The sequence below is a fragment of the Hemibagrus wyckioides genome, linkage group LG11, assembly GCF_019097595.1.
Source record: "Hemibagrus wyckioides isolate EC202008001 linkage group LG11, SWU_Hwy_1.0, whole genome shotgun sequence".
NCBI lineage: Eukaryota > Metazoa > Chordata > Actinopteri > Siluriformes > Bagridae > Hemibagrus > Hemibagrus wyckioides.
Genome location: NC_080720.1, coordinates 12,732,744 through 12,746,976, shown reverse-complemented (window position 1 = coordinate 12,746,976; position 14,233 = coordinate 12,732,744). Strand labels below are relative to the sequence as shown.

The 14,233-nt window shown below is 37.3% G+C and overlaps 1 protein-coding gene across 1 annotated transcript in view; it reads right to left on the bottom strand.

The window, feature by feature from the left end:
* The window catches only part of rab6ba (RAB6B, member RAS oncogene family a), a 76,393-nt gene that overhangs the window by 21,724 nt on the left and 40,436 nt on the right, over positions 1-14,233 (bottom strand). Inside the window, exons 2-3 of the mRNA XM_058404002.1 lie at positions 12,857-12,915; positions 1,328-1,381 (exon numbers count right to left, since the gene is read on the bottom strand). Coding sequence (XP_058259985.1) covers positions 1,328-1,381; positions 12,857-12,915 — 113 coding nt within the window. The remainder of the gene's footprint in view (positions 1-1,327; positions 1,382-12,856; positions 12,916-14,233) is intronic.

Sequence of the window (14,233 nt, the reverse complement as noted above, 5' to 3'; positions counted from 1 at the left end):
TTGTTAGGTCAAACAACGCAAGATGGAAGGATTGTGACAGTACTACAAGCAGAAATGCTGACCTCTTCCACAGGTTTGAATGCAATCTTTTTCACACTGCGCTCAACCCTGGGTTATCATCGTTCTAAACCCCACTTTTAACCCAGGACAGAAGAATGTTTTACATTTGTATCATACTTATCAGAAGGGTTAGCACAGATTTTTACCCAGGGTTATGAAATACTGCTCTGGTTAGCAGGGCTTTTGCGGTGTTAGCCCCACACTGTGGTGAGAAAACTATAGTGTTAAATGTTGCTGTGTTGAAATGTTAATGCTTAACAACAGATAGCCAATGCGAAACCGAACAATTCCCGGATCATATCATGTGCTTTGTACAGTCAGGGAAACCTAGCATGTTGTGTGAACATTAGTTGTATTGTTCAGGGGAAAAAATTAAATGCTAACAAAAAATGTGTCAACTGAAGTGAAGAAAAAAATTTACATGGTGACATTTTTGATCCTAAAGCATGAGACAAGCTGTTATTTCAACCGTTTGCGGACTGTTTTTATCCCTTTAACCCAGGATTTAGATATATACAGTGTGAAAGGTCAGATTATATATACCCAGGATTAATTGTTAACCCCAGATAAAGCATGAGTAATGAGAAATGTGAAAGAAGAAATCCCAGGATTCCTGTCCCGATGGGGAACTATTTCAAGGATAAAAAGACCTTTATTTTTTTAAATTATTATTATTATTTTTTTTTAAATAACTGGTATTATAAGCGTCATCATTAGGCAGTCCTAACATTTCTCATCAACAATGATTTCAAAGCCTAAAATCGATTTGTTTCATTTCAATTTCAATTTCAGATGAACTGATCATTAATAAGAAAGGAAACATGACAGGGTGTGCTGTTATAGCAAAATAATCAATAACTTTTCCAATAACCAAGGGTTAGGGTTACCCACACATTTTATCCATTTATAGCTATATTAAATGTTGCGGAACATCCATAAAAAAAAAGTTATCACTTACTTTATAGCAGCTATAAACAGTCGTTCCCTTACCAGCCTTACTTTTTTCCTTCCCTTGCTTCCAAAAAACTTCACCACAATTACACACATTTCATTTTCCTTTATTTGGAGCGTTTGACTATGCAAATCCCCGTGTTTGTTGTTGCTATAGAAAAAATAACTGCATTGATATCAAGCTGTGACTTTTCTCGCAGCTGGTGCTACGGCCTGAACTGCTGATAAAGAAAATTAATCGAGAGCTTCTGACCAATCAGAGTCAAGCATTCAACAGCGCTGTGCTATAAATCACTAATAGAAACTGGAGTCTTACCGTTCTGTCCTCCAGATACATGGTTTTTGACAGGAAGTCGATTCCAATCGTCGCCTAGAAGGATACAATAAAAAAAAAACAGACACTTGTAAACAAGACTGATCATATCACTCATGATGGTTTGGATTGTGCAGAAATTACAAAGCTAGATGTTGAGATGAGTTTTTCTTTGGATGACACACAATAGGGAGTTGTTGATTATGTTATTACGGTCTGTAGGAATCAGCCATAACCTCTTATCTGTCATGGTAATGTGAGGTATATCTGTTTTATTATCTCCAAACAGCCTTGTGTCATTTTACTTTATCAGTTTGGACGATGTTTTGACCTGTATACACATTTAATAAATCCCCATGACTGCTTTGTAATGATTGCACAAAGCATTCTTCCACGTCTGTAAGGGTCTGAGAATGATTTTATTTTAACTTGCATCCACCTCAGATATGTTTATGAGTATAATGTATGATTGTGATGCTGAGCACCTAACAGATGGATCAGAACATTTCCTGATTGTCTGTCTTTAATCAGGTAATCACAGCTTTCACTGGCAATGTCCAACATTTCCATATCAGTGTATTAGTTTGTGTGTGTGTGTGTGTGTATGTGCATGTTAAATGCCCCGAAAAGCAAAGGAAAGTAACAAAAGTGAAAATATTTGTCCCAAGCCTGCCTCTTGTCTCTTCATTCCTGATCCAGTCCAGGAAACTGTCACACTCACAGAAAGCAAATGAATATAATAGGCAAATGACTACAGGGGTAAAGATGTGGGGCAAAAGAAACAATTGGGTTGAGATGTGGTCTCTTTGGTTGGTAAATGGTTGTTGTCTTTTGGCTGCTCCCTGTTCAGTGGATCATCCAATTCGCATATTTGATTTTGGAACAGGTTTGATGCCAGATACCCTTCGTGATGCAACCCTCTCATTTTATCCAGGCTTTCGACCAAAAGTTAACCCCTCAGGTGCTGGGTTGGTTTCCTGCCTGGGAATCAAACCTAGGCCACAAACAGTAAGAGTGAGAGTGTGGGATCCTGCTGTTCGACCACCAGGGAGCCTTTGGTTGGTAGATGTTAAAAAATATTAATAATTATAATATAAATAAATAAACAAACAAACAAACAAACAAATAAATAAATAAACAGTATATCAGTAACACCTGATACTTCCTTGGTATTTCTTACCAGTTGTCATGTGATCAATTAGTCTACGAGTCTATGAAAACAAGTCTGGCTTTTAGAATTTTCTTGTTAGCAATGTTGGTAACTGTTCTCATTAGCTTTACATCTGTAAAAGTATAAATCGCTGTGTGGGTGCCTATAATACACCATATGCTGACACAATCCTTGCAATATTGTTGCAAAAAGTTACTCCCAGTTAAGCCAAACTCTCTTAGATACATTTTGTACAGTGTATTAACCATGGTGTTAGAGGCTGAACAGCTGCAAGCACTAAAGAAGCATAAGCACAGATAGTATACAGTGTAGAGTGTTTTCACTTTACACTACACTACACTACACTGCACTGCATCTCTACTAGGATTTTAAGCAGCTTAGTGCAAAAATGAGGTATGGATAAGGCCTGCTGCTGACGGACTGGTGTGCCTCAGGTACGTATGTTGGGACAGATCGATGCAAGAGAGCCGATCATCAATGTAATCCCTGACAGCAGATAAGCCAGGAGCTTGTCCTCTTCTGTCTGTTGGTGTGTTGGGCCTGATGCAACACAAAAGAACTGATAAACAGGACAAGATGAGGCTAAACTGCAGCACTGAATGGCCAACAGCTGCCATTGCTCTATCTGTGTGTGTGTGTGTGTGTATTGCATCTATTTAACATACTACATTTTTCTTACAGGTGCATGTATTGGTGAGATGAACAGTTTTGTTTCATTTTTTGTGAACTGCTGACAATATTTCTCCTAAATTCAAAATAAAACTATTGTTATTTAGAGTGTATATTTAAAGGAAATGACCACACATCAAAATAACCCAAGATCATGCAGTATTTGCAGAGCTTTAATAACTCAAATAAAACAAAATGCAAATAATTTGTAAATTGTGTTAATGCTTTGGCTAAATAACATTAAGAAATCCATTGGCTCCATGCTCTCCACCAGTTTTTCACATTGCTGTTGAGGAACATTATACCACTCTTTTTGCAACAGTTCAGCTTTGCTTGATGGTTTGTGACCATCCATCTTCCTCTTGATGACATTCCAGAGGTTTTCAATAGGGTTCCAATCTGGAGATTGGGGGCAGTGGTCTCTTATTTTTTTCCAGAGCCATATATATATATATATATATATATATATATATATATATATATATATATATATATATATATATATTTATGTATATTTGAAATATTTTAATGAATATGTGACTTAATCACAAGCCATGGGATTTGGTGACTCTAAACAACTCTCAGTCCTGGTATTCCACTAAGGGTGTGTGCTGGATACAAAAACCTTCTCAATCACAATACCTGAATATAATTCTACCATATTTCAAACATAGAAAATGGAATTTTAATGTAATATATATATATATATATATATATATATATATATATATATATATATTTCTATAATGTAAAAAAATACATTATAAATAAAAAGTAAACACAATACCTAACATACCTAATGTGTATTGTGACAGAATGTATCATGATATTTATGTCATCATATCGCTCAGCCCTAGCTCACATCATGGATGTAGATATAACATGCCATCCTGCAAAGCAAACATTATGTGTTTTTTTGTCTTATGCAACGTTCACAAGTCACCAGTCACTGAACCAGTTGTTCCTACTACTAGTTGCCATAGTAATAATGTGTACCAGTGGGCGGCACAACTAGTATTTCACTTCACAACAAATCAGTTTTCTTGCTGCTAAAATGAAACATTCTGGAGGGAGATTTGGTGTTTGTGTATAAAATCCATCTGTCTATATGTATCATAACATGAGATGAAGGAGAAGCAGTGTGTGCTCTTTGCCACGGATGCACCTTACTGTCTTCACTCCCATTGGTCGTCACTACACCACATCTGCATAAAGTTAAACTTAAATTTGTTAGTCACCAACGGTCGCTGTTGCTAACGTCTCTGAAAGTCGCCATCATTGTAAATAAATGTCCCCAGTTGATTTGTTGCTGTGAGCCCTTGTATGGTGAACGTAACATTAGCATGCATATAATATTTACTTATTTAAGTATGCTTCTAGGCTCTTTTTATTTATTCTTCAGTATTCTGTTATGTGAGTATTCTGTCAGACATTATGAAAAATCTCTACTCTCACTAATATCATAACGCCACTTCTCCTTTGTGTTAAGTTCTTTAGACATCGACTTCAAATGTACTGAACAACAAACAGTAAATAAAATATAAACTGACAGAGAGAGGAAGAACTTGTGCTACCTCTAAAGCTCTAAATATAGAATTCAGCACCGCAAGAGAGGCGCTCACATGAATGTATCCAGAACAAATAATTCATACTCATTTAAATAATTAACTAGCCCAGATGCTTGGTCTAAGTCCCATACAGTGCTGCTTCCTCCTTCCACCTCCCGAGCATCACAGGACAGGAAACGAGGAAAGAGCTCCTAATGGAGCAGGAAAGAAAATGAGTTCCTGACACAGCAAAAAATTCATTTAGGGCAGTCTACCTGCCGCAGCATTTCATGCGATGTATATATAGTACACTGGACATCTAATTGCATCTAATTACATCTAATAACACAATGTCTCTTTGCTTACGCAAGCTTATCATCATATCATCATATCCTTATCATGCTGTATAACTGGTCATGTGATCTTTCAGATAAACAAAGACAAACATTTATAAAAAGTAGAACACTGTTTTACAAAACAATGTGTCATGCTGTTATTGGAAAATAATCCACACCGAGTTGGCAACAACATCAACCTGCGTTTAATTACAGTCTTTCTAATAACAGCACATTCGGAAGTGTCTTATTCCTCTTATGCTACACCAAATAGTTGTTAACATTAACAATTTAATGTATTAAAGAATGACAGATCAGGTTCTTTTCAGTTTGTATTTACATTTAGTGTTGTTGAATCTCTCCAGGTTAGTTCCTGTTATCACTTACATTATAATAGCTGTAACCCTCATCAGCCTCTCTCTTGAGTGTAATATGCCTTACATGAAAGCACAAAGCATTCTGTCCTATATTTTCCATCTTAGAAAAAAAAAAGATATATATTAGGGAACTGCTTTACCCCTAACTTACACTGAAGACTCCTCGCTAAATGTTAAATGAAAACATTTAACAAATTTTAGACATTTTGGAAATTAAAGTAGAAATTTAGATAGAAATAAGAAAGCTTTATATCGTACTAGTAGTAGCACTAATAGTACTAGTACTAATATAAATCTTTACTGTCGGTGGCTGTTTATTTAAAATTAATCTTGTTAATCTAATTAAAAACCTTCTGGCCAATCAGAATTGAGAATATGGTGTAAAGATATATACAAGAGCTACGGATGTCACATCACATGGACTGACATTTTGGAAGAAGACTTTTTTGCTGATTTTTTTTTGCTATTAGATGTTTGCATTCAGGAACATATGGAATAAAATTAAGTATAGATTTTCACCAAAAGTTTTGTTTTGTTATTTATATATATATATATATATATATATATATATATATATATATATATATATATATATATATATATATATATATATATATATATATATATTACTGAGGTCCAGAGCTGTTGCTAGTGGAATGAACAGTGGTGACAATTCACAGAGCTGACAGCAGCTATTTCAGAATATATGGCAATATATTCAGAAATATATATATATATAACATACAGTATACAGAACATGAGTTTAAATGTGGTTTGAGGCCCAAAGATACATCGTTTCTGAGGACCCAGAATTCTTAGCTGTGTCCCTGCTGAGGAGAATCTGGCAATATGAATAAGACATTTTTTTTAGTTATTGCTGGAATTGTCTCTCTATCTATCTATCTATCTATCTATCTATCTATCTATCTATCTATCTATCTATCTATCTATCTATCTATCTATCTATCTATCTATCTATCTATCTATCTATCTATCTATCTATAGATGGCAGAGACACAAATAATTATCATACTACTATTAATAGTTATTTAATTTATTTCATATAATTATAGGGATCGCTTAGATTATAGCTTGACCTTTCGAAATACAAAGGATACCTTTGAGTCTCTCATGAGCATAAGGTGCACTTTTTCACAGCCACACAACTAAGCTCCATGAAAATTAAGCACATGAAGCTCCAATTAAGCACATGAAAAGAACTAAGCTTCACCCCCCAAACCAATCATCTTAACATATTATCTGTTTATCTGTGCAGTTCAGCTTTTGCGAAGTGCTTCATATGCTGCTATATCACACTGAAACCAGTTTTAAAGAACAGAAACACTGCTTTTTATATGCTTGTAGCTCTGATATCAGTATTATTAATTCAGAAAGTTCCTGTAGATCCATAGCCGTACGTCACTATTAGCTGGGGCAGATTGTGTTTTGTGGCATAGAGCAGCATGGATGTCTGAAGACAAATAGCCGTGTAACAGGAAAAAAAGCATTTAATTAAGCCCTATTGATTAGAAAGAAGTAGCTCAATACAGTGCTAATAAAGAAGGATGACATCACGCCTAAGAACAAACACCCAATTTCAGGCATGTACAGTATGTTCTGTAGGTGGTAGTGCAAGGTTTTGATCGATGAATTCAAAGAGCTGGCATTTTACTCACATTTCACACATGCTTTTGTGCATTCCAGCAGGTAAGCCTTGGGATAGTTCAGCTCCTATTGACTAGCTCATGGATATAGCGAATAGATCTGCCAGCTGTTTTAAAGAATATATTACATTTCCCACTAACAAAATGTCAGTACATGTTGGTAGTTAAACTGGCTACTCTAAATCGCCCCTAGATATGAATGAAAATGAACAAATGAATAAATGACTCTGTCACTCAGCATCATGACATCTGTAGTACTTTCAGTCTGGGTTACATGTGACTACTTAAAAGGTTTCGTACAGTAAATGTTCAGTTAGTCTTATTAAACTAGAGAAAACATATTGCACAGGTATAATTGATACTTTAAACTACTAATACAGCCAGTATAATACTGATAACCTTAAGTCCATTTTAATCATGATAATTGTGTATACTCCACCATTTTTACACGTAATCTGGGATGTATAGGATTCTGGAATATACAGGACAGTGAGGGGTAAAGGATGCTTCAGAAATTGACCAGATAAAGGCACTTTACTATCATAAACAATTTGGAAATGCATTCTGGTCTCTGAATACGGCCGAACATTTCAGACACCCGGTTTTTGTTCTCCACTTTTGGTTTGTTCACTTATAGCGTTCACCTGTATGTTGCTTTCCGTCATTTGTTTAAAGTGTTTAAAGGGGTGTCTAGTTAAGCAGGAGCCATAGCTGATTCCACCTGTAATCACCTGATCCTGGCTTACACCAGCCCTTTGCAGATAAGACTGGACACCGCTTTAAAGTCTCTATCTGGGTTTGCAAACTCTTGTCATGCATCTTGTTGCCTTCCAATCTATGCATTTGTCTGTTGTCTCACCCAGTTCTTAATTTTTCCAGGTGAAAATGGTTATATGATAAGGATTGATGATTATTTTCTATACTATTATACTAGACTTTTAGGTCAGGGGTTATACTCGGTTCGACCTTGCTCGCCCCCCAGTGGACAGAGCTTTAATTCACCAGATGTGAGAAAGGTACACAGAGGAGTATGTGAAAGCTTATATAGCTTCCATGTGTATTTATGTGTTAAGCATCTCTGGCATTAACAGTTAAAGGTTCATTGCTAAAGTTGCAAGTCCAAATCCGAGGACTGTCAGGGAGACACTGTTAGACCTCTGAGCAAGACCTTTAACCCTCAATTGCTCATATATATGCTTGGAATGGGTTCTGCTTCAATTGTAATTTACTTTGGATAAAAGTGCCTGCCGAGTGAATGAATGTGGAGCTAGGAGGGATATAAGATCGGATCAACAGCACCTCATCTGATTACTTCATCCGCAGTCAGCTCTTTGTGCCTCTTTACCTCAGCATCCTGCAGGCAGTCTGACTACATCAGATGCATGCTGTCGATTTTGGAGCATTTGGAAGTCTTCTTGTCTTTAAACACCTCTATATTTCTCTTTTCATAACTACTATTTTCCCTGGCCACCTCTCCTTCTTCCCTCATCTCAGCTCCTCACTTATTCCCCTCTTTGTCTTTGCTTCTTATTTCACTCTACATTCTATCGTCTATTGTTTCTACATTAGTCTGGAACAGGCATCTGGAGCAGAGGGACAATGTGAAAAAGACTCCATAGTCCCTTAGCCCACTGAGAGGTAAAGCAATAAAGCCTGTGTCAATGCATGTATTTTCAGAATGACAGTCGTGTGAAAGAAAACGCAGCGCCTGTTTAATACAGCCACCCCTGTTCACTGCTCGCTAATTAACAGCCACCGGTCTCTGGAGGCTGAGTAGACAGAGAAGGGCTCGCTAAGAGATACCAGAGTGTTACGCCTCACCAAGCCGAGCAGCAGGGAACACACCCGCATCATAACTCCCGGCCTCAGAAAGACCCTGTTAAACACACACACACAGACACACACACACACACACACACATACACACACACACACACACACTCTCTCTCTCTCTCAAACCAGACACAATTAAACAGCTCATATATTTATTTTTTTCCCTTCTTATCAGAATCCCACATTTAACACAGTGAGGCTCATTAAATTATAATTTGCTCGAAATCACCATTCCTAGCTCACAAATCTCTCAAATGCAAATGCAGTTACAGTCTCATATCACAAATCAGAATGATACTGACAGACAGCCTTGCACTAAGGCATCTTAAGGTCAATATTTATGTTATTACCTGAGATTATATTAAAAGGTATAGTCACTTTCTTTGAAGATGTTTTGGGATTCAAAATTCAATGAAACATCTGTTTAGCGCTCCCTCCTCAGCCATACCTCCAAGACTATGACCCCTATGGTCCCACCCTCTCTCAGGGTACAAGGTAGGTATATATTTATCTGGAATGAACTTTCCCCTAGATGGTAGGAAAGCTGAGACACTAGCCGTTCTCAAACGACGGATAAAGAGCTACCTCTTGCTGAAAGTTCCTCCCAACACAGTTTTTAGGCTGATGGTATCCTACGTCTGTGACCTATTGAACCCGTGTTAATGTATGGATAATGGATAAGGGCATCTACCAAATGGCAGAAATGTCATTCATTCATTCATTGTCTATACCCGCTTATTCCTAATTAGGGTCACGGGTGGCAGAAATGTAAATGTAAATAAATTCCAGTGCATAAAGAGAAACCTTACAAAATAGTAGGCAATATGATTGAGGAAATCTTTTTGTCTGCAATGCCTAGATCTTCCTGTTTACAGAGAAGATCTAAGAATGTGAGGAGAACTTACTATTAAAATTGCTATGTCTCCTGAATCACTGACCCTACCTTTCAGGAAAGTGAACTGTAGCATTAGTGGAGTATGTTTCCATACCAGTTTTAACCAAATGTAGTCCTCGATTCACTAAACTCTTCTTATTCACAGAGAGATGATGTCACAGAAACTTTTTCATTTTAACAGATGTAACACCTGGCCAGTTTATGCTGCATGTATCTGGAGGAGAGGTGTGCACATGGACTGGGATCCCACAGGACCAAATTAAAAATGTGTAGAGAGGAGGTGGTTTTTACTCTCATGCAGGCAGGAGTGGGCGATCAGATGTGAAGGTTGCAAGACAAATAAAAAGCCAGATTCGCTAACAAGACAGCATACTGGGTGCTTTAGTGTGATTAAATTCATTTATTTGTGTTTTGTTCTGAATTCCTATGGGAGTAAATGTGGGATGATTTAAAAAATAAAAATAAAAAAAATACTTGCTATGGCTCTTGAGTGGTGCAACTGATAAACATTTGCACCATCACCTGGAGTTTGAATACTGATGATGGTTCCTGACTTTGACACAGCTTTCCATGGTTGGGAGTGCAATCCAAGACTGCAAAATTGGCCATGGGTGGGATAGCATCACTTCATCCCTTCAATCAGAGTGACACCAGTCAATCATGGGTGTCTCATGTATGCAGAAGAGGGTAGATGGTGTTGCCCTCCTGCTGGGTGTGTTACATTGCCCTGTGTAGCGGCTGTATGAATAGAAGGATTAATGTTTAGAAAGAAGTGTGTTTTAGCCTTCAAACTACTCAGCTCTAGTACAGCTCCTCTTTACACTTAGGTGCTTTCATGCATCTTTATTATCCAGATAAAATCTGGATTTAGATTATCCACATAAAAACGCTTTTAAAACATATTAAAATCCAAATCCAATTTAAACAGCATTTTAAAACAGAGGTGAGCAGCAGCACTGTGCCATTAATCTTTAGACTGGGCTGTGTGAACTTTTCTGTGATGCCATTTTCACCACAAGAGATCGAGTGGTGCATTGTGAGCAGTAGCCTGATGACAAGATTTCCGCAGTACAGTTTTAACCTATAACGGATACACAGACACACCAGTTCATATAGCAGCACAGTTGATTTTACTCTATATGAGTAAACTGTTTTAATAACGGCTATTAAAGGCAAGATACCTTTAACAGGCATGTATCCCTGCAGGATAAACACTGTGCTGTGTATTGAACTGAGCAAGCAGACTGTGTAAGAGCATGTCCCTTCATCCCTCAGACAGCAAGCGCTACAACAGTGAACAGCTCACAAAGCGCTCGTGTAATCTTATTACGGCATGACGCTTTATTACTGCAGTGTGTGTCTGAAAAGAGCCGCTTAGGTCATGACACAGCCCCATCCTCAGCTGCAGGGGGGCAAGCAAGCAACTTGCAGAGAGGGGAAAGAGTGTGTAATGGGATGTAATAGTAAGGATTGACAGCACAAGTGTGGGTTGATGAGATTAAGCTTTTAATTTCGTGCAGCATACACAACACACGGTTATTAATTTGTGCAGAATATTGCCTTTGATATAGCTTGATATTAGCATTTTCCCGAAACTCCTATTCTTGTATTATTCTGGTATGGAAAGCCTATGGAAAATTCAGAATAGAAGGAAATAAATAGATGGAGAAATGGGGAAAATGCAAAATAGTACAAGAATAAGAAGATGATAGATAGACAGTGAGGATGAAGAAGCAGTAGAAAGAGAGGGGTATAGTCAGGAGAATGAGCTTCTGAATGCCGTAAAGCTATACAGGATTCTGAGAAGTCTCTTTGAACTGGCACGCTTAAATCTTTTTTTACTCTCCATCCTCACACACACACACACACACATATCTACATGTATCTCAGATAAGATATCAAAGCTCCATCCTCTTCCCTGTAAAGGTGCCTTGCAGGTTTAATTTGAAAATATGAACCTCAGTTACCTCAAGAGATTTCAAACAACCTGGGATTTTTTTTCCTTCTACCCTACGCTAAAAAAACAATAACTACTAGTGCTGAAAGCTCTGCATGTCACATGCATATTTATTGGCTGCATATTTAGTCGGTCAGGTAATTATATATGTGTGTGTAAGATCAGATGTCATGCTCATACTCATGCTCATTTTAAGACACTTCACACCGTTTGATATAATAGTATACAGTTATAGAAGGGAAATTATTTATTTATGCATGGTAACACCCCTTTGCACAAAATGAGGTCCATGAGGATGGGTTTTGTCAAGGCTGCAATAGAAGAACTTGTAGAAGAACTTGAGTGGCCTGCACAGAGCCCAGAGCTCAACACCGGCTGAACCCCAGGCCTCCTCACCTGACAACATCTCACTAATGTTCTTGTGGATGAATGGTAAAATTTCTCTGGAAGGCCTTCCCAGAAAACTGTAGGCTGTTAAAGCAGAGGGGACCAACTCCTTATTAATGTCCATGGTATTATAACGGAATGTTTAAAGACATCCTACCATCAAAAGGACAAACACTTTTCAAACACATTTTAATATATTTATAACTCAGTGAAAAGGCTGTAAATGAGTGAAAATTAAACATTAAGTGCAAAAGTATATTTAAATTCCAATTCCTGCTTTCAGCAACACAGTCGTTTAATACTTCTTTAATACTATAGAGACAATCATCTATATTATGTTGTGATATTGTATAATATCGTCTATATTATATTGGAATATTGTCTCCCTTATGATAATCATATTGTAATTTTTATACAGTTTATACAACCCAAATAACAAGTAAATAAAGTACAAAAGAATGAATCGTCCTTCTAAACAGACTCATTCAGAATGTCTAAACTTTGTGAAGGCAGAAGATGGCTGCAGACTGTTCCCTGGCTCTGTAATCGGTTGTCACTTCAGCACTCCTCCTACATGAGTGACTTCTGTGTTGAATATTTAGAGTGTGACAGTCCTTTGACTCTGCACTATGGGTTAGTAATGAAGGAAGATGAACCGAAGCGGCTGACAGGATGACGGCAGAATAAAGCTTCCTACCTGATATGTGTTGTCGAAGCTGTCATACATGAACCGTGTGATCAGAGACGTCTTTCCAACTGCAAGAGAACAAAGAGGGGAGAAGCGTTAAAATGGCAGGCATTCAGAAACAGGCAGGCACACTGAGGCATTTTGGGACGGCTGAGCACTCGGGCTGAATTGATTCGATGGCAGCGCAGAACAGAGTGTCATGCATCACACGACTGCCAAGGGACCTAATTAATGATTGCAAGGCTGACCAGAGGACTGACGATGATGCCAAAGAGCGTGCAGTAATTATAATGATGACCGGTGCAACATCATTGTTTTGGCACAAACTGAGGCAGAAATAACAATCAGAAAGGATTAACACTAAGGGAAGAAAAGATTTAATCAGCATATAGCCTGTTACACTGTAAAACACAGAAGTAAATAGTGATTCAAAATTTCAATTCTGTTATACTCACATTAAAAGATAACCAAGCTGTCTCACTGTTAAACCTCCAGCTATGACATATTTATATATTTAGATACATATAGAAATAAAACCCACAATAATAATGAGCATAATCTTTTTAAAAAAGTTGGACTGAGCATTTACTTTTTAATGGAAATGAGAACTCTCACTTCAGATGTATTAGAAAACAAATGATCTGAAGAGAGAAAATAATAAAAATAAAACAAATAAAAGCTGTCCTTCTTATTGCTAATTTGTACACCTGAAATACTAAACAGAATTCAAACCACTGAAGAAATCTTTGACCTTGCTCTAACCTTGACCCTGTTTAGATCAGCCACTCGTTTGCATCCTACAAACCACTCCATCGTAAGATATCACAAATTTCAGAGGGCTTCACAGACCGACGGATGGATGAACAGAAAACATAATCCTTCCAGCACCTAATGGCTGAGGCATGAAAAGCTGGAGTGCAATGTGAAATTAGCAGCATATTAACTATTGGCCTTACGCCTTGTGAACCGCATTCAGAGTCAGACACTTAGTCCAAACAATATGTCATTAAACAAGCAGGGAACGTTATTTGTATTCCGATATGTGCTCTGCGGGTGCTTAAACTTCCCATTCACATTATTCAAATGAACATTCATTCAAATCAAGAGCAAAGCAAGGCAAGATATCCAGTTAGAAAAGAAATCATGTAGCCCAGAGAGGGTAAAAAAAACTCTGCCTCCTGTGGCAGGGTGCAGCATAAATGTGGGCAATTCATATAAATATTTGAAATATGTATATTTATGCATATATTTAGCTCAAAATATGAATTTAAGGGAGAAATATAAATACAGTAACAGCAAGATTTTATTTCTGGATCATGACATGGATATCATACTGTTATATTTCCCAACCCTTAATTCCTTGATACAGAACCGACTATCGTCAGC